General features: G+C 39.1%; 3 protein-coding genes across 3 annotated transcripts in view; 1 reads left to right on the top strand and 2 right to left on the bottom strand.

The window, feature by feature from the left end:
* The first annotated feature begins 900 nt into the window (after window positions 1-900).
* On the top strand, window positions 901-2941 carry bet1 (Bet1 golgi vesicular membrane trafficking protein). Its single transcript, XM_035681134.1, has 4 exons — window positions 901-1068; window positions 1290-1396; window positions 1628-1684; window positions 2121-2941. Exons 1-4 carry the CDS (start codon window positions 1050-1052, stop codon window positions 2274-2276), a joined length of 339 nt encoding a protein of 112 aa, XP_035537027.1. The 5' UTR covers window positions 901-1049; the 3' UTR covers window positions 2277-2941.
* Window positions 2637-19598, bottom strand: zgc:85777 (uncharacterized protein LOC405871 homolog). The gene is made up of 9 exons (XM_035681132.1): window positions 19367-19598; window positions 13859-13979; window positions 8434-8563; window positions 6896-7002; window positions 6331-6498; window positions 6045-6218; window positions 5536-5697; window positions 4066-4216; window positions 2637-3425 (listed from the first exon to the last, which is right to left on the bottom strand). Exons 1-9 carry the CDS (start codon window positions 19568-19570, stop codon window positions 3335-3337), a joined length of 1308 nt encoding a protein of 435 aa, XP_035537025.1. The 5' UTR covers window positions 19571-19598; the 3' UTR covers window positions 2637-3334.
* Window positions 19599-20569: 971 nt separating this feature from the next.
* The window catches only part of gngt1 (guanine nucleotide binding protein (G protein), gamma transducing activity polypeptide 1), a 586-nt gene continuing 163 nt past the window's right edge, over window positions 20570-20992 (bottom strand). The window contains exon 2 of the mRNA XM_035680799.1: window positions 20570-20827. Within this exon, the coding sequence (XP_035536692.1) occupies window positions 20702-20827 (126 nt within the window). The 3' untranslated portion in view covers window positions 20570-20701. The remainder of the gene's footprint in view (window positions 20828-20992) is intronic.

Genomic DNA, 20992 nt, shown 5'->3' with positions numbered 1-20992 from the left:
TAGATCAGATATACCCCAACACATGTATAATAATAATAAAAAATGACACAAAAACATAATTACATGATATGATTTTAATTTGGATATTCTTCTTGATATGAGGAAAATATGGAATATTTATTTTACTGAGAAAACAAAAAACAAACATGCATTAAAACAGCAAAATAAAAAATGTTTGGACTCTTTCGACAACTTGTGATATTGTTCCTGTAACACAATATCTATAATAGCTCACCATGACACTGACTACTTTACTAGTTAAATAACAACCCCATGATAATACAAAACATGACAGCAAAGGAACGAAGAGAAAAGCTTTTTAAGTTATCGAAATTGACACATTAATTGGAAAGGATCGTATAGTGTTTACTGTTGCCTGATAATGATTAACATTAAACGCCCCTCTTAAGCCAGAGATAAAAGTTGTCAGTTCAGAATATATATGAGAAACAGTCAAAGACGGGTGCTGATCAGAATAATGATGTTTATTTCCTCTCTAATGATATTTATTTCCTCATTAATCTGCTGCTGATGAGTGTAGCTTGTCTGTGTTAGTGGCTTTAAAACCTCAAATGCTTATTATCTGTTGTGTTTTCAAGGTGAGGTACATGGCTTTTAAAATACATTTTTCATAGGCATACACACTATTGCAGGCACGACAAACAAGCACACAATTCAAATTTTGTTCATTTGTATGCCTTTAAATCACATAAAGTTATATTTAACTTATTAAATTATTATTATTATTATTATTATTATTAGTATCATTATTATTATTATTATTGTAAGTAGTAGTAGTAGTATCAATCGTTTAAATAACACACATCTTCCACCTGTGTTATTACTTTTTTTAAAGCCTTTATCTCTGACGCATTACGTCGGGGAGGGATTGAGCTCCTCGGCCACCGTATGATGTCGTGGCGTTTGCTGACGTACACAAACTTCCCACAGTTAGCTACACGATTGCTGATAACTGTAATTTCCTGCTCATTTAGTCTGATTAGTTCCTTCTGCACATTACATTCACCACCGGGCAGAGTTAGTTCAAGATGAGGCGCGCCGGTTTGGGTAAGAGACAGACGAGCATCTCGATTTTAAGCTCATAGTTAGCTCGCTTGCTAGCGTTAGCTAATGTGTTGCTATATCTGAATGAGTGCTCGTTGGTGTGTATTTATGGCCCAATACAACTCTAATACAACTCTAATACAACTGTACAGGCTTTAACGTCATATTACCGGATAAAAACTGTGAATGAACGGTGTATTCATTGTCGTTGTCGTTTCATAAAGGTGAAGGAGGCTCTGGCAATTATGTAGCAAGCGGGTACAGTGTGTATGAAGAGGAAAATGAACACCTGCAGGAGGGACTGAGGGCTAAAGTCACCGCTTTGAAAAGTGTAAGTAAAAATTGAATAAGTGTTTTATTATTGCTGAATGCTATAGTATAGTATACAGTTGTTGTCGTTGTTGTTTGTCCACTTGGTAAATAGATGTTTGATGTTGTACATATTGTAGTGTACACACTGTAATATCTCTTTTCTCATATGGACTGTATTCTTTATAAATAATAATGTATTGTAGTTATATTGTGTTTATGTATACAGTATATTGATACTTGATATTTACAGCTGTCCATCGACATTGGGACGGAAGTGAAATACCAAAATAAAATGCTGGACGATATGGTGAGTTCACTTTCTCTTGTTACCTACCAAACTCAATATGAATAGTTGTAGAGGTATTCAGATTATTTCCTTAAGTAGGTCAAATGTAGTCATGTAAAATTACAGTGCTGTGGTCCCACACTCAGAATCTGACTTATGTACAGACGTCTAATGAACAGTAAACATGTAAGCAGCATTTTCATGAAGCAGCTGGTGGAGAGGGAACTACTTCAAACTACAATACACTGTTGGGTAGTTACTAAAGTCAGTACTATAACAAACGTATGTAGAAGCATTAAGTGCCTCACAACTGTACCTAAGCGCAGTATTTGAGTAGATGGATTTGGTTACATTCCACCACTGTCAAAGACATTCCCATTTCTTATGATCTCAGTGTTAAAGTACGTTTGTGTCGTGGTCTGGACTTTAAACTTCTTATCCCTCTGTCCCACACTAGGACACAGACTTTGACTCAACAGGCGGCCTGCTTGGCGCCACCATCGGCAGAGTGAAGCAGCTGTCCAGAGGCAGTCAGACCAAACTGTTGTGCTACATGCTCCTCTTCTGCCTTTTCGTCTTCTTTGTCCTGTACTGGTTCATCAAGCTCAGGTGATAGGAGGACCCTGCTGGACTTTAACTCCACTTCCTCCCTAGTCTGTGCCAGGCTGATGCATCTCAAAACTTCACTATCATAATGATGATTAGGAAAGGCGGGGATGTTTCTTAAAGTGTCTCAATTTTACGGGTGACCACGTGTCAGATTATTTCTTAGAATGACCCCAAACTGACTGCTATTTGATGGAGTCCCAAAAAGTAAAACAGGTCTGAGATGATTGATGACTGTGAAGTAGGAGTCACGTTAATGTATATCTGAAGTAGACACTGCCAGTATATGTATGTACTTGATATCCACCCCAATTTACATGGATTGAGAAGATGAGATACAACATTAAACATGTTAACAACTGAAGAATACTGTATCGTAAAACTTTAATGCAGTGTATTGTATGATAAACAGTGATGAAATGGCAAATCTGTCAATACAGCTCAAGTTGTGTTAAAAAGTAATTAAGTTATAGTATATATTAGTTTAGTTTATATTATTAGTTTATAGATTATAAACTAATAATCTAGAGTATTTGCTTTGAAGAATGAATGGATACATTACAGCATTTGGCATCCATACAGAACAATATTAGCAGTGTTCTTCATTATTGTTTAAACTTTGTTGTAAAAAATGGTTTTTTTTATGTAAATAAAACAAATTTTATGCTCCGATTGACCAGTACGAGTGTGTCCTGCTTATACACAGAATGTGCTGAAACAGGTATTTTACATGGTTTTATAAATTTGTCAATGACACATTATTTTGCTTAGTCTATTCTAGAAAAAATAGTCTTCAAAGGATGATCAATGTTTAAATCTTCTAATTACAAATTGCACAATCAAATTCAGCTATAGGTTATTCACATTTATAAGGTCATTAAAAACAAGAATACAGGACCTTCGTTATTCTTTCTGACCACATAATGTATAGTTACAACAATCAAAGGCAAAATGCAAAACAGTCGCGCTTGCTAAAGACTTCAAACATATCAGAACTGCACTTAGGTGATCTGTGTTCAGAAATTCATTTTGAGTGATTAGCACCTAATCAGCAGTGTTGTGACATCACTTCCTGGGTAGTGTGTCCATGTACTTGCAGATGATTCCCAGCATTACTTCATCAGCGCCCCCACCAATCGACATTAACCTGGTATCCCTGTGGAAAAGACAAAGACAATATACACTGGAGCTTTTTTCTGTAACTATCAGCTGGATTTCCTTAAATAACTGCAGCATTTTTTTTCTCTTTCTAAAAACAACATTGTGCATCCTGAACGCATCATTCAACTGCATTATTTACCCCATCAGTAGATGTCAGCACAGCGTAAAATAAGGGCTTACAGAATCTGAATAAAACACAGTGATTATACACTGAGCCCAACACTGCACAGCAGAGGACTGACCTTAATTTTATCTTCAATAATTATTATTACTTGATCACATGCTGTGCTTCTGTAGAAGCCATCAATCACTCAGATTCTAACTTTGCAATTAAGGAATCATGTTTAACGTTCTTGCAAAAAGCAGTGACCCAAGCTCTTTCAAGCTCCTGCCAACTGCCGTTACCATAGAAACGTTACACCCTCACAAAGATGCACACAGTTGGCAGGCATATATAACAATAGTTGGCTAGCAACCTGTGTTAGTGCCTAGTGCTGCTAGGTTCTGATGATTCTTTTTTGGGACAAGATTAAAGTGCACAGAAGTGCTATATGTTGTAAACCACTGCTAAATGGTTTGTACAATGATGAGGAAAACAGAAAAAGTGGCTTTAAACCAGTCATTACAAGTCTTACCTGTAAAATCTGCTGACCAGCACGTCACTGGTGAAGCCCATTCCTCCCCAATACTGGAGACAGCTGTCACACACTTCCCTGACCAGGCGCCCCCCCTTTAGTTTAGCCATGGATGCCAGCTTGGTGACATCATTGCCTTTAATGTACAAAGCTGCAGAAAAAAAAGGACAGAAGTAGTGACAAATGTCCTGGTAGATTAAAAGGAACAATGTAGAGAAGAAAACAAAGACAATAAACAAATGTCGTTCAGTTTCAGAGTCACCTGCAGGTTTTTCCCATTCAGACCTTTTCCAAAGAAATTGATCAATGCCTCTATTGTAGGTACCCACCAGAGGAACATGTGTGAGTTGCATGAATTTTCCTGTTTCAGTGTGTACAGAGGTTTGTGTGTGTGTGTGTGTGTGTGTGTTTCTCTACCTGTGCCAAACAGATGCAAAAAGCTTTGATCTATTCCTGGGCAAGCAAGCTGGACTTGAACTGTTACCAGTCAAAGGAATTCAATCACAGCTGCTTGCCACTTGAGTGGTTATAAACACAACAAGAAAATCACAAGACCTTGGCCACTCGCCTGGCAGATGCAGCTACATATTCATACCATAAACACTGCAGTGTAAAGCCCTTGGGTTGTATTTTTAGGAGCTGGGTACGTGTCAGTTCTTCAGGTGGCCAAGCCTGTGGGTTTTGAAGTTATGCCAGTACACACAACAACAGTAGTTTGGTAGTGCAGGTTGACCATTAATTGTGGAGTCTGAAGCCCTGCTCCCTGTCTCTACATATAAAAGTGTCCTTCATTCCCAAATTGTCCACTTGCCTTTTTTTTAAATTATAAACTAACATGGGTACCAACAAATGACATGGAAAGAAAAGTTAGCATAGCTCTTGAATGCTTGTGGAATGTCTTAAAAAATCAAATACCCTATGCCTTTGTTTCTTAAACCAACCTGCAGCATTACACACACATTTTCTACCCAAGGCTAGTTTGGCATTCAAATCATTCTTGCAGAGCTGAGTCAACTGTGGCCTTTGTTACTGAGCCATCAGTCTTATCTATGGTATCAAGTGCCCAGAGTACAGCTGCATTTATCCATTTGGTATGATTTTTCGAAAATATTGTACATGCAAATCCAAGCATGTATGTTGCCAATCGTGATCTGGATTTTAAGTGTTTTTTGGATATGCAATATCTGGAGGTGAAATAATCTTATCTTCTGGAGAAAAGGTAGCTTGATCTAAAAAGGTGAATATACATATATAGTGGAAATAAATGTTATTTATAGGAATAAACACACATTCACACAGATAACCCAAGCGCTGTGAAAACCACACCCTAGCAGCTGTCTTATGACCACTATACTGTACTGCTCTGAGCCAAACATGGGAGTCATTAAGAGGGAACAGAGCCATTCATGTGCAGCCAACACTATTGAACATTAATCTTTTTGAATTAAATTTTTCTAAAATTGACCTCACCTGTAGCACGGTGGAGGAGGGAGCGGAGAAGCTCGACCTCCGTCTGCAGCTCAGCCAGCCTGAAGTGAACCGTCTGGTGGTAGAGGACGGGCTGCTTGAAGATCTTCCTCTGCCGCGTGTACTGGATGGTCTCCTGAATGATGTTGTCCATAGACGTCAAGACTGGGAGGCATTAAGATAGAGAGATAAAGACATGACCTCACTACTACTTGCTGTGTTTTGGTTGAGAGTTGTGACCTTTTCTTTTCTCTTTGATAGCAGTCATTGTCAGTAAAAGCATGCACAATTTCACTTCTTCTTAACACAAGCCAAAGAAAACTCATGTATGTTTGTCCAAATAAAAAGCAAACATCTAGTATGGAAAGCATCCACCGAAACGTCCAATTTACAGAAAGATCTGTAGGAGGCAGATGTGGGGAAAGTAAAGTAAATAAAACTAGGGGAGATAATGTCTGGACATATTGAGCCTATTGAGAGGGAGAGATAAACTGTAATAAAGGCTCACTTACCATTGGCCACGGCCCAGAGCCTCTCTTCCTGGAACTGCAGCATCTGATAGGTGAATCCCATGCCTTCCTGGCCGATGACGTTCTTGCAGGGCACGCGGACGTCATCGAAGAACACTTCAGCTGTGTCTGATGACCACATGCCTAGTTTATCAATCTTGCGAGCGATGTGTACTCCTACAGTGGGAAGGAGAGGAAATAAACATCATTCATTTTCAGCTTAAATGTTTTTTTTTTTTCAAGAAAAGGCCTTCTGTCTTCATGGAAAATCATTTGACTAATAACTAACCTGGTAAGTTCATGGGCAAACAGATGAGAGATTTGTTCCTGTGTGGGGGCCCATCGCTGGTGTTGGCGAGGAGACACATCCAGTCAGCCTGGGTACCGTTGGTGGTCCACATCTTCCCACCGCTGATTACATATTCATCCCCTTTCCTCACTGCCTTGGTCATGATACCTGAATCGACATGTGGTGGAGTGTGTAAATACATGAAGACGGAGAGAAAAATTGTGAACGTGAGTGTAAGACAGAAGGTTAAATGAAAGGTTTCAGTGCATGAATAATCAAAGAACTACTTAAGAATTTAGTCTGAAGTTGGTGTATTACTACAGAAGTCAAACATAATACATAGTAATCCAGAACAAAGAAGCTGATTACAGTGAACTTGAGCCTATATACAGTGTGTTGCATTCAGCGTGACATCCTTCTCTCATGAGAGAATATCAGCAACAAATTGTATTTCTGGCTTCTCAATCATTTTTGCAGCACTATTGGATTCAAAATGGCCCTTCAGCATCCAAAAAGGAAATTATATGATAATAAATGACCAGAAGATGATGAAGGAGAGACATACTTGAGACGTCAGAGCCGGCTCCGACTTCACTAACTCCGAGACAGGCCACTTTGTCCCCCATGATAGAGGGAACGAGGAATTCTTTCTTTAGCTCAGCTGAACCAAACCTGGAGACACACACATACAAAGAAATGAAAAGATATTAGTAAGTTTTAATTAGAAGTTACTCTTTGACACTAAGGGGAATCCAAAACCTTGTTGATTTCTTTTAAATGTAGATGTCTCAAATCCTTTCTAAATCTAAAAGTTGTGTGAAACTCTCTAACTGTTCGGCGCAACTGTGGCAACACTGAAACTAAAACAACACTGCCATGTTTGAGGCAATTACATTTCCAGTGGGGCAGAGGAGGGAGTCTTATCCTGAAACTCCCATGATATTCCCTTTTTTTTTTTTGCTCCTCTCTTATTACTTAGAACTCGTTGCAGGCTAGTGTAGATCCCCTAATTAAGCTCCTGAGACTTTAACTGTCTATTTCACTGAGTTCTGTCTTGTGTCACCAGCAGCTGTTTCAAAGCAGGAGAATATCACACAACAAGCCAAGGCCCTACTTGGGTGAGTCAAACAATTACCAAATATATTAATACACATACCCTCTAGGGAGTGTAACTTTGATAAAGGGCTGTACAATCAACTGTAATTTCTAGTGTTACTATAATACAAAAAGCATGATGCTACAGTCAAAGAATCCCTGGACTATGAAACATTTTACTGTAAATCAACTTAGAATTTCAGATTTTACATGACATGTACGCTGATAATATATTAATGGACTAATATTTTTGGCTTGTCACAGTTATATCTGCATACATATAAAAATAACTGGCTGACATTAAAGAACTTGTACATGAGATAATCCTTAGTTCAATAATTTGTAATTCTCTGCAGCCACTGCGCTTGCACAGTAGCACCACAGCTAGGCAGATGGTGTTGCAGAGCCTTTTAATAATCACTTCAATGATTCACTGTAAAATCATTGTCCACGACAGACCAATAAAAATAAACTAAAATAAACACAAGCTAAGAAAAGATGGGTGAAAAAGGGAGACAGGCATCACTGTAGATCTGGAGCGTATAATGAAGAAAATGTCTGAACTTCTTCTAAAGTTTGGACATGGTGTTGGTGTTAAAAACTTAAACTCATACATCAAACAATGTAATTATCTGCAGGCTGACAGCGTGACAGTTTTTGCCAGGGGTGGCAACAAATAACACTTTATTACCTCAAAATGAAACACATCCCTGTCAGACGAATGTTTTAAAATGTACTCCAGCTCTGACACAAGTGGCTAGTGGTGGTGTAAAAACGGAAAAACCCAAAGCGGACATTGTTGCCTGAGTCACTGACTAGTTGTTCCAGAAAGGGCAGATTTGTGCCTCAGGCAAAATGTACATTTACACAAACACGCCAACCCAAACTGTTAGGAGTTGACTTTAAGGGAATCATGGAACACTGAATATGGGCATTGGTAAATACTAAGCTGTGCACTTTTCACCTAAGACAAATATCAGTGGAATCATGAAGTTTGTGGGATTGTACCTGGCCAGTGCAGGAGTAGCCATGTCAGACTGTACACCGATGGCCATGGGGATGCCTCCACAGTGAATGTTGCCCAGCTCCTCTGCAACCGCAACGCTGTAGCTGAAGTCAAGACCCAAGCCTCCATCCTCTGCACGGGACAAAACACACACTCCTTTAACTACTGCTGACAGTTGAAGCCCGACAGTTCACTGTACATTTGATGGATTCTTGTATATAGATTATTTTTTCCTTATTTCCAAGGATACATCGATACATTAGTTATCTTAAACTAGCCTTGCACCCACCTGCCCTGTTTCCCTTCCATCTTTCCTGTTATCTCTGTAAAAGAATCACTAGCATGTTTCTGCACACACACATACACTGGTATACGTAAATAATATTCTGAACTGATCCGCTGGCACTGGAGCATGCACTCAAATTAATTACAGGATGTTATCATTAATTATGTTATCTGTAATTATGTGTAAAAAGCACTGTTGGGAGATCAGCAGCATGCTACAGATAAAGGTCACTTTCATCTCAGTGTCATCACATCTGTTCTGCTTAGTATATCAAACTTGATTTTGATCTCTTCAACAACCCATTCACTGAAAAAATGAAAAATGGATGTCTATTTTGTCCATTCTGGCAGTGGAGACATTAGCAAAGACCTTAGGTCCTTGATGGAGTTGAATGGCGCATTATAAAGCATGTTTAAAACCACTTTCTGTCAGTTATCCTCATAAAGAGCCATCTCTTCTCCTTTCCTGTCTTTTGCCTTTCATCATGACTTGCAGCATTTATTGTGAAATTAATAGTTACTCAGTGCTCAGCTATTCATGGAATTAGCCAGCTAGTACTCGTTTTTATACTGCATTTCTCTCAAGTCATTTGTAAACATAAACACATCCAAATCCTTTCAAAATAAAACAATATGAGAATGAATGGTCTTTTTGTAGAACTAAAAAATGGACATCATCATCTCATGCTGGTCTAGCAAATGTAACCTGACAGTTAGTCATTTAGGACAAATCTCTTGATGATAATGTCCGGTCAGCCAAGAGTAACAAGAATGAGCATTTGTGAAATGCTCTGTGCACAGTTTTCCCATGACTAAATACAGTATGCCAGCCAGTGGATGATGGATAGTAGCTGTGACTGACAATGAATAATCATCAGTGAATTTATCACACGGGGGCCTGCAACTCCAGCAAAGTGGTTTAATATCACCTGTCAGGCTAGTTATCGAATAATAGAAAGCACACTCTGGCAAATGAATGGGGACAGAGAAAGAGGGAGATATAGTGGGACAAGCAAACAAGGAAGCAGAGGAGCCAAAAATAAGAGGAAACAGGTGCAGCTGTGCAGTGATAAGTCTCTGAGCACTGGAAACCCTGCAGTGGGTAATGTGGACGAAGGGAAGCACTGAGGTTTATCCCACTTTAAGCAAAACAGCAGGCCGTCTGGTTGAACAAGCAAGCAGAACAAAAACAAACAGAAATCTGTCACAAATGTCAATCCTATACACATATGTTTCTTCTGAATACCAGATGTTCCTCAGTGTAGGTTCTCATCGGCTGGAGCTCCACATGAAAGACACATTGAGGATAAATATGGGATAGAATTTAAAGGCGCAGCACAAGCAGACACTGGTCATGTTGAAGAGAGTTACAAAGTTTTCTTTTTTATGTTCTCTTCCTGTATTGGATGTGCACAGCAATATGAGTGGCCTGATGATAAAAGCATGACACGTCCTGTGATAGTTACTATAATGGAAATAGGTGTAGCTGCACTATTACTCAACCCCCCAAACGTGTGCATCAACATTACAATGTGATGGACTATAAAACCTGAAACGTCACTGTGATAGTAATTGTTCTGAATGGAAAAATTAGCCACTGTAATGCATTTATCATAGTATTACTAAAGTAGACATTGTGAGAAAGGAAAAAGTCTGGAAGCACAAGTTTCTCCAAGGGGTTAGTCATCTTAACATTAGCATCAAAATTATTCAGTTCTAAAGGGAAAACTGTGCAGGCTGCCAGGTTCTGTCTGTCAGGCAGGAGACAGGAGGCCATTGCCATGGTGTAAAATGCGGATACGTCTTTCGCAGAGCAGAGGAAAACAGGCAGGAAGCCAAGGGTCATCCCTGTCTTCTCCCTGAATGTGACCGCCCTGAGAAAACTTCCTGTTCTTCTGTTTTGAGAGGTAATAATGCTTTTCCTTGTCCATGGAAAATAAGTGTTGAGTGTTCTTGTCAGTGGATTAAATAAAGGGATACACTGTATGGCACCAAACGGCGTAAACAGGAGTATTAACTTTGCTGCCAATTAAGGTTGAAACCCTGCCATAAATCTATCAAGTACCTGTTACCCCCGGAGGAGCACTAAGTCATTAAATTCCTAAAAACAGGAATTAAAAATGAGTCTGAATCATATTTTTGAGCTAACTGGTTGGGCTGACTCTCAGATTTTATTTTTGAAAATAAGTTTTAGGGTCATTTTTTATGCCTGAGGAGGAGATGGGAATGACACATTTCCTCTGCCAGATTCAAAACAGGGATGTTGCAGTTCAGGGTTGGCGTAGGCCAAAAGATCAGGGGCCCCTATGATTTGTTTTAAATTAAGCAGAATATGATAGTTTTAAATGTTTGAAAAAACAAAACAAAAACATAGACAGTTATTTAGTTTTATATTGAGCATTTGAGACTTTCATTTAATAAACAAATAATTTCATAATTTTATCCCAATTCTAACTATAAATTGAGATAATTTCACTTGTGCCCCCTGTAGTTTACCCCTTCAAGAATTTTCTCAAATTGAGGATATGTAACATGAAAACAGAATAAGGTAGATAAACGACTTTGTCCTTCTTGTTGTATTGCATTTGGCTTGAGTTCTTTTCTGATCAAAGGTGACCACCTCTCCCCTCCCACCCCATGAACCAGTTCTCCATTCCACAGACTCCTAAATCCCTATTCCCATTCCTGTAATCCGAGCCTCTAAATCAATTAACTCAGTGCAGTTTTCTTTGAGAGTCTGCCTCATTAGCCAGCACTTCAGCAAATGGACTGTCTAGTTGTAGACTACCATGGAAACTTTTTCATGGTAATATTGCTATTATAGCAGATATTAAGCCACATGCAGCAAGAATTCCACAGTATAATAACTAAGCAAGTATTTTGGAACTGTGCAATGTTTCTCTAAAAAGTCTTTTTTAGAAAAGGGTTTCACAATTTAAGTTTAAAACACTACAATTAGTGACTAAATACTGTGCTGCAAGTACATGTTTCTGATTTACAAGGTATACTTAACCCTCTTTTTCACAACTGTTTTACAAAGTAGTATCTTCCTGAGCTGAACATGATAATCTCCCACCTGATAACACAGTGTGTCTTTGCTGCTCCTCCTCTCTAATCCTGTCCACTAATGCTAAAGGCTTGTGTACTCAGCACATTATAATTCCCCAGCCCTCCCTCTTCTTTGACCTACAGACCTGTGGTGAGACCTTCTTCAGAGCCCACTGTCCAACATTATCCTTCACAGATTTGTTCTTTTCGGCATCAAAGGTCAGAGCAGAAACACCAGCTGTTTTTATCGCCATGATGTTGTCACAGCAAGATGAAGGCGAACATGAGAGGTTGTAAATTAATTGGGAGAAATGAATCTATTACTGTGGGTAATGCTGAATATGCAATAAGAAATTTTAGATCTCTGCTGTCTGAACACTTCCCACAAATCTCTTCACATATTCAGAATGAATTACTGTACACACATCACAACCACAACTATTTTGTGGTCCTGTACTATACAGAACTCCCACTCCCTCCTCCACCCCAGCAGCGATACAGCTGGGTACACATCTGGAAATGGGATATACTGTAGCAGACAGCTGTTGTGGGATGTTGCTGTGACACCAGCACCTATCATCACAGTGGGAACACTTCGAAATCAGACCAACCGTAATGTATGGCTGTCAAACAGAAAGAAAAAATGAACGGAAAGTGAATTCAGCTGTGAAAAAGAGGCGCTAAATGCTGCCAAAAGCGAAGATGGTCAAATCGCATACACAGTGAAGGATTCTTCCGTTTTTGGTCTGTTGCGGGACACAAGATCAGACAAATTCTAATCGCTCCTTAAATTAAGAGTGATTGCATTTCTGGTGTATTCTTGGATTAAAAAATTCTAGTCTTAAAACAATATTTATCTTGTGCCAAGGCCTTTCAATTCACAGATATGCTACAGATTTATCATGGGAGCTTTTGCACTGGCAACCCAGATAGTACGTCCCAAAAACATACATCATGTAGGCTGGAGGAAAGGTGATTAATTGGCTGTCATATTTGTATGGATTACCAACTAAAGTTCCCAAAAATACAAATGGACTTATGTCTGTGCCAGAAAATGCCCTCAAAACACATCCAGACCTATTTTATGTAATGGATGCCTATTCTGCAAACACAAGCCAAACATTTTGGGTTTTTAACTGCCTTTTATGCTCTTGAATTGTTGGATTTAATGGCAGCGGTGTACTGGGTACTGGGTATACTCTCCCTTTCCAAGTGTGAGGGAGAAACTACGGAGGCTGTGAAATGCGATAAAAAGAGTCCTATCCTAGCCAGGTTTTGGTTTGTTCATTCTGTACTACTGTAAAAACATGGCGGTTCAATATGGCGGCTGCAACGGAAGGCGACCTGGGGCATCTGTAGATAACAATGGCTCATTCTAAGCTAGCAAAAAAACAATGATTCTTACTGTTAGGTGATTATACAGGTGATTTAATAGTTTGCTTACAGACATGTCTAAACAAAGTTGTTATATTAACCTACTTAATTTTCTTGTAATAACTGGTTAAAATTAACATTCTTAGTGAGACACAGTCAAGCAAAATGGATTTTGTTTCCAGCAGCAAGAAAGGAGCCCTGAGTTTGGCACTTTGATGTGATGGTTATTATCACTCCCCGGCAGGCTTATTCTGCCCCTTAGATCCTCTCACAGAAAACAAACCTCCTTCAAAATAAAAGGGCTTCTGGGTCTGTAAGTCAAACAGACCTTCCAGTTAATGCACAAACACACTCTAGGTTAATTAAACTCTCATCATTTTTCAAAAGGAGTTGTCTCTCATTACAAAACAAAATCACATCGTATTTAGGCAATCCTAAATTCCTTTTCAGGAGCACAGGGGCTGGAACCTTTCCCAGCATGCACTGGTAGTCAATTAAAGATTTAACAAAGATACACGTGGACAAACAAACACCAACTTTTATTCCTGTGAGCTATCTCATGCCAAACTCCACATAAACAGGATCTGAGGGTAGTTGCTGCAAGGGGCTAATCACAGAGCTACTGCATCACCCAAAAGTATGTTTATAAAATATATAATATTGTACTTCCGTTGGTTTTTGAAAACTAATCTCTCAGAGCTTAGTAAAAAACACTCTTACCAACTGGTTTGTTGACTCCTAGAAAGCCGGCACTTCCTAAGATCTTGAAGATTTTATGGGCTGGAAACTTGCCTTCTGCCTCCCACTGATCCACATAGGGGTTGATCTCCTGGTCAATGATCTATGGCGCAAACAGGGCAGAGATATGATATGTTTATGTGTGTACTTTTAATAGTAAGCATGAAATCATCTTTATCATTTTTTTTTGGGAACTGCATTCATAACTGTGCATATGTTTGCATGTTTCTGCAATTCTACCTCCTGTCTCATAACACCATAAGGATATACATTATGAGTGAAAAAAACACATACAATGTTTGTTATACACACATGGGTTTCCTGCTGTGCGTTGCATATCTTGACTTAAGTCTGTGTAATCTATCTCTAGCAGACAGCGAGATAAGGTATTACATATCAATGAATAGAAAGCAGGCTGGAAAAATGTTACATGATGAATACAGTGACAGTATGCATAGTACGCTATTCCTACATGTACATGTTATCAGTCCCCTGCTGATAACAGAGACTTGGCTTGTGACATACAATATGACAAGCTGCTGGCTCACAAAACAGTGATAGGGAATTGGGCTCAATCCCAATTTGTGTCATTTTGGAGCAGAAAAACTGTGCTAAAAACAAGACCAGGACAGAATTCAGCAACAATGTTGGTAACAAAAAGCGGTATAGTGGTCCAATACAATTTAAGAAAGCAAATTACACTGAGGGTTTGGGGTTTCTGAGGGATGATACTGACACTTTTATGACACTGTTGGTAGCCAATATAGTGCTGATATTCAGCATCTTTGCATTCGACCATTCAACGGCCAATATTTTAATGACTCTGTGTTTCCTCCACCATTTTATTCTTGGCAGGGTTCGAAAACCTCTGAAGAAACAGCATGCGAAAATAAAGCTTGGTACTGAAACCCATACTAATAACATTCCTTCTGGGTTAGCAGCCGATCCATCTATTCAGCCACAAAGCCTGGGATGCATGGCTGCCTAAAAATGAAGGATGACTATATTATATGTTTTAAGAGTGGAACAAAAAAACTAAAAAAAACTGTGTGCAGCTGTGGTTTAGGAATAACATTTTACCATAAAGGAGGGGGTTAACTGGCTGTTACAGTATATGCTTTTAATAACAGGCTTATACTATACATCTACCAGCTTTGTGCTCATTTCTATCAGAAGGAAATAAAAATAATGAATATATAAATGGATTACGTGGTATTGGGTCGGTGCGTATCCAATATCACATTTTAGGCAGTATAGGAAATTTCAATACTGGTATCGATATCAGAACTCTAACTCTAACTCTAATTTTGGTGATCTGGTCACTGAATTTTACATATTATTCTTCAGCAGTGAGAGCATCAGCTTGTCTCTCAAATCCAAACTCAAGCAGCACTGTGCTTTATCACTCTACATAACTAGTACCTGGTTTTGTGAGTCAAAATGTCTGCAGGGAGTGAAGAGAGGGTTGCAAAGTGGCTTTGGAATAGACTTTGGAATGTCGTGACTCATTTAGAGCACCTGGAAGTGGTCCACAGCTGGAGAAGCACTTATGAATGACCAATCTATTGAGACGCTCATACTGTGCTATTTTTTGCGGGAACTCAAGCTGCTTCGTAGAGAATAGGCTGTATATCCATAGTGTGGGTTACAGTTCATTTGGTATTTTAGTTGTCAGTTTTTTCTAACAAGTCTACCTCGCACAGCAGGCTTTGTCAACAGGAAGTTTTAGTGCACAGGATGTCAACAGAATTTTGAAAATAATGTTGGTATTAAGTGCTGTTCCTGCCATTTAAAGCAAATCAATTGGGAAAGAAATATATGAAAAAAACATTTATGTCCGTTTCTTGCTGAATGCATTACAAATTAAAATGTCCTCCAACAGACGGATCAGCACCTGTCAGCCAAAATGTGTTTCAAATGTGTTTCTCTACTCAGTAGAGTATGCTCTCAATGGTAGGTAAAGCTAGTCAAAAGTAATGATTAAAACAAAAGAAGTATTTATTGGAAATAGAAAACATTACATCCAAGCCTCACCCAGTGAAAGGAGTTAAATGAGCCATGTGCAATAATGTGGATTGAGGAAAATAAACCTTATTTGATTATTCTTTCATGCAGCTTTCGTTAAATCTCTGCATAAGAGTGAGAGCACAAACAGCTAAATAAAAAAAAAAAAGGTACTGAAGAAGAATTCACAGGTTTTTTCCATGATTGCAAAAAGTGATTCACATTCATTTTCTCCTTCCAAAACACACAAACTAGCCAAGCACCCAACCGGCCAAGATAAACGTACTGGCTGAGAAACATCTGAATACAAGGCAGACAGAAAACACGGACACCATGTTTTTACCGTTCAAAGAGAAAGCAGACAAGCAGACACTACTTTCAACAGATACCATGTGCCTGGGTCTGAATTTATGAAAATCAGTCAACTTATATAACATCTAACACAAGAAAAAGCAGTAAAAAAAGACAGGCACTGGTCCCCTTTGACCTGCAATAACCTCATCCTCATTCCAAGTTCAAATCCTGACAGGGAAAGGGAGGGACAACTAGCTGCTGGAACGGGAAACGGAAAGGTCATCGGGGAGTGATCCTACATGTCTTCACAAAGGTTATTGTGGACTATTTATGTGGCAAAACAATTTCACATCACCAAACTGTGAAGCAGTAAGACAGGGTCAAGAACATTGCATTATCAAGTCTTATAAAATGTCCAGTCTGGAGTGTCTGTGCTTTTCCCCTGGCACCCAGGACACTTTGGAAAAACACATAAAAGCTGGGCTTCTCTGTCCAACTCAAAGGGGTTGAAGTGTGTTAACTTATAACGTGTTAAATAACTCACAGCAACAAGACAACAGCCACAAATGAAACAAAGTAAACAGCTATGCCTCAGAATCCCTTTATGAGGATATGTTGTGATACTGATCATTTATCCCACTTTAGCAGTGACAAATACTGCATCTAAAGTGGTTGGCAAACCAGAAGCCAACTTATTCTAAAAATCAGCTGATGCTGAAGAGCGTCCTGCTGATGGTCCGTTCGAGTCAAAGATATTTGCAAAAAAGAAACTTTTTCAGGCGACTATCACATGATTTTAAACGCCAAACAATTTTACCGATTGGAGGTACAAAAAGGTAATTTGTAATTGTCTTAGTTTTCAGTATAAAATTTGTAATTTGACAGTGTGAAACTGCCAACAATGGCTTTGTAGTGTGCGGGGAAATCCCAGTCTGAAAGCATGGGAAGCTGCACATGAGTAGCCTCTTCCTAGAAGTGCAAGGGAAGTCTCTTTCAGGTTTTTGTCTCCATTAATGACTTCCCAGCTGACACACTAGCCTTGGATGGTTTGGTGGTTTGTACATGTGGGAGACTGACTAATATCTTAGCATGGGAAGTTTGTCTCTTCTATAAATTACCACATGAACACCAATTTACCACACACACAGCTACATTGACAACAGTCCAACGTGGCCATACGGCCTCCCCACCCACTAACAGAAGATTTGTAGTGGAAACATCGGCACTATTTAGCAAAAGTGACCTTGAGGAGTCACTACAGGATTTCCTATAACCCCATTTTATACCATTTATAAACACACACTACCCTACAGTGAATTCTTTTAATAAACCATGTTGCCTCAAGTTTCCTTTCCTGCACTGCCAACATATTGTTCTGCATTTCCTTGTCACATTTTCATCCTTCCCATTATTCCCAGTGCTCGTTTATTTTCAACCTCCTGGAATCCTTTTGAAGGTTTAGTCACACAACAAGCTTCCCTCCATTTACCGCAACATCTTTGCTCTCTGCCTTAAATTAAATACTTGCTGTTATTTCTGCAGCCTCTGTCTCCAATGTCTGTCTAGTAATAATACATCTAAAATGAGTCATGCTGCTTACTAATTCTTCATATAATTTTTTGCACTACCATAATTTGCAGCTGCAAATATTCAGCTTTTAAACATCTAATCTCTAACTGTATAGCCGGCAAGCAGACTGACTTTAAGTAGAAGAAAACATTTCTGAAAAATAATTAAGGTGCTATGTTTATTGTCCTGGGGAAAATGGGCGCTGAATGTAAGGCTTTTAATCTTATGCCTGCTCATGTCCATAACCCTCACCTAATGTGTAACGGAAACCTACCGTTACTCGAACGAAGAGCAAATAGTAGCTTGTTTAACCCAATGTACAAATCACTCACAAAAACATTTACAACTGGGGAAGTAAGAAATAAATACTAATTAAACAGTCCATCTTGCCTTCTCTTCCACGCTTTTGAGACAGTTTGAGTTGGCAAACTAATTTGAACACATTACAATTAAGCAACCATTACAGTTTTTGATCATCTGTACACCAGGATATTTTTAAATCACTATAGTATGTACTGCACAACAGAAAATGAGACTCACTTTCCACTTTTTCCATATCACACAATCTGGCTGCCAAAAAAGAACAGCCAGCAGAAGAATACACACTCAAGGATGCAACTAAAGATCTTTGGCTTCTAGATAAGGGAGACCTAACATATGATTACTACATTGGCATTCCTCACTGGCTTCACAGGCAGTTTCATTTGAATGCCATCAACCCCCCGGCTTGACTGTCTAGCCACCATCAATGTTTAGCAAACCCTCTGGTATGTATCAGAAACTTTTACGCAAGCTATGTGAACTGACCTATGCCGTAAGAGTGTAGGAAAGTCTACAGGGTCATCATCACTTACTCAACACTGTTCTCTGAAGTGTGCTAACACTGTCTAGCTAACATCATCTCTGACACACATGCAATCTGTACAAAGCAACAGAGCGTACACATACTTTACCTAAAAATAGCTGTGTTCTTGTTGTAGCCAGGTGACCTCTCTCCATTTCCAACATTGTGATTATATTATGACAGCACTGTGTCAAGAGTGTGCTCAGTTTCTATCAAACTGCAAGCCTGACCACAGCTTGTGAATATTCATTTCTCACCCAAAAAAATAATCAACATTGCTGCAAGTCAGTCACACAATGATTCCTGGCATGTAGATACCAGATATTAAAAACGAAGCCTTAGATAATAAGAGCCACGGTGCACACGTTGGCAAGAGCAGGGCTGATATGAATCAAGTGGGATGTGGGGGCGTAGGATGACAACACACAAAGCCAGAGGCTGTGGTTGCAACTGTAAATCAGTGTAGTCTCAGCCTGCCTTACTATCCTTATTCACCGGTTTCCCATAACCGAGTGCACAGTAGGCTGAGGATGAAAACACACACATGCAGCTACAACTAAGGGAACTAACAAGCTACCACAGTGACCTCTCACCCACTTTCACTATACTGCCCTCCGCTGCTTCTTACTGTTACATAAAACGAAATAATACTACTGCTTTCTCGCAACACACATGGGTATTAATATATAGATATATAACTGTCACCAGCTACACAAAGCTAAATGTAGCCTTGTTTTCGTTGCAACGTCAAAGCTTGCTATATAGCAGTGTCCGCATACCTTTCTGAGGGATTCCTTTAATGCAAAGTGCTCTTGTGTGTAGATTAAATGGTCGCCCGTGGTTTCTGGGACACTGGACGTTACGGGTTTGGATGACACATTTTCAGACAACGACCGGACACCAACACATGAGGTGAATTTGTAGAAATGACGGCTGCTGCTGACTAGCTGGTTTAAACGCAGACATCTTCCGCGCAGCGCCATCTCTGTTGACAAGATCAACCGCTCGTGTGCGCATGCGCACGATGTGAGCGTAACAGTAACCCACTGGGAGAAGCAGGTGGAGTTTCTCTGTAGGATTAAACATTAACCCAGTGGAAAATGTAAATGTTAGTTGCCTAGTGTTTTCACTTTCAGTCATGTTCCAGTTGGGGAAGTACCACCAAACAAATCTTCTGTTTGTTTGGTTATCAAAAAAAAGCTTTCACCACTTTCAGTATTACATGCAGGCTATTAGAGCAGTTTAAGGGTTAGTGCCCTTCAGGGGTCACTAGATAAATCTGGAGCATCACAGAGTTGGGATTTTCTTCTACTGATGGCGGATTTCTTGGGAAATTCTGGATAGATTTACCTTTTCAGACCTCTAAAAATAGATGTAATCACTCTTGGGAAGTCCTGACTCATGCAGTATGTGACAGTGGGTCACAAATAGACAGGCTTAATTTTAAGGGTCCATAAGATTAGCATGTTTAAGCTCATTTACTGAACATTTAATGTACATTTTCTTCTATTCCAGGCATCTACTGCATACCATTAATTTCCCTATGATACATTCATTCATCATAGGGATTGTCTGCTAGTTGATTTTCATAAAGAAGAGCTAAAACTGGCAGACACACTTTAGTCCTTCACCATGATGTATGCCACAAAATGTTAATGATCTCATAAAAATGTATGAGAAAAAGTTAAGTAAACTTTAAATGTATGCAAACTGAGTTAGGCTCTGAAGATGTATCTGTTTCTCATGAAACCTTTCCACAATGAATGATGGAGACATTAAAAATGAGTTATAAACAAGCACATTTAATGACAGTTGCTTCTGTGTATGAAACAACACATGGGCCCATTTGCTCAGACTATGCACCATATGAGAGAGAAGCATTATATAACCCTTTCCAAATACAACTTTTTTATTGCATCTTTTCAAAGGGTAAAATTATGAGGCTACAAACCTGACCAATATGGGGAATCATTTACACTGGAACTTGTGAGGTTTTACAAATTCTTTCTTTATTATGTCCGTCTAGTCTTCTCAGACTGCAAATCCATTTTATGAGGGGAGGGAGAATGTCCTTGGGTGCTAATCTGACATACGAAAAGCTCCTCAGGTCCAGTCTAGCAGATGACACAGCCACCTTTCTCCTTGAAGGGGTTCTTATCCTCTGCAATGCCTTTGAAGAGGATGTCCTCCTCCTGACCGGCTTGAATGTACTCCTTGATTTCCTCACAGCATTTAGATGTCTAAATTGATCAGACAAAAGATGTTGAGACAGTCCTATCCAGCAATTTATTTCAGTTTTAAATGCCCTTCCTGGTCAAATTAATGTCACTTTGTATAATTACATTCAAACAGGTTGACAAATTGCTTGTCATAGATAAAACTCTGGGAACTACTTTATTCACTGT

The sequence above is a fragment of the Morone saxatilis genome, unplaced genomic scaffold (genome assembly GCF_004916995.1).
Source record: "Morone saxatilis isolate NCDOM2014 unplaced genomic scaffold, NCSU_SB_2.0 Contig9, whole genome shotgun sequence".
Taxonomy (NCBI): domain Eukaryota; kingdom Metazoa; phylum Chordata; class Actinopteri; family Moronidae; genus Morone; species Morone saxatilis.
Note: the sequence above shows the minus strand (reverse complement) of the source record. Positions and strands in the feature narration are given on the sequence as shown.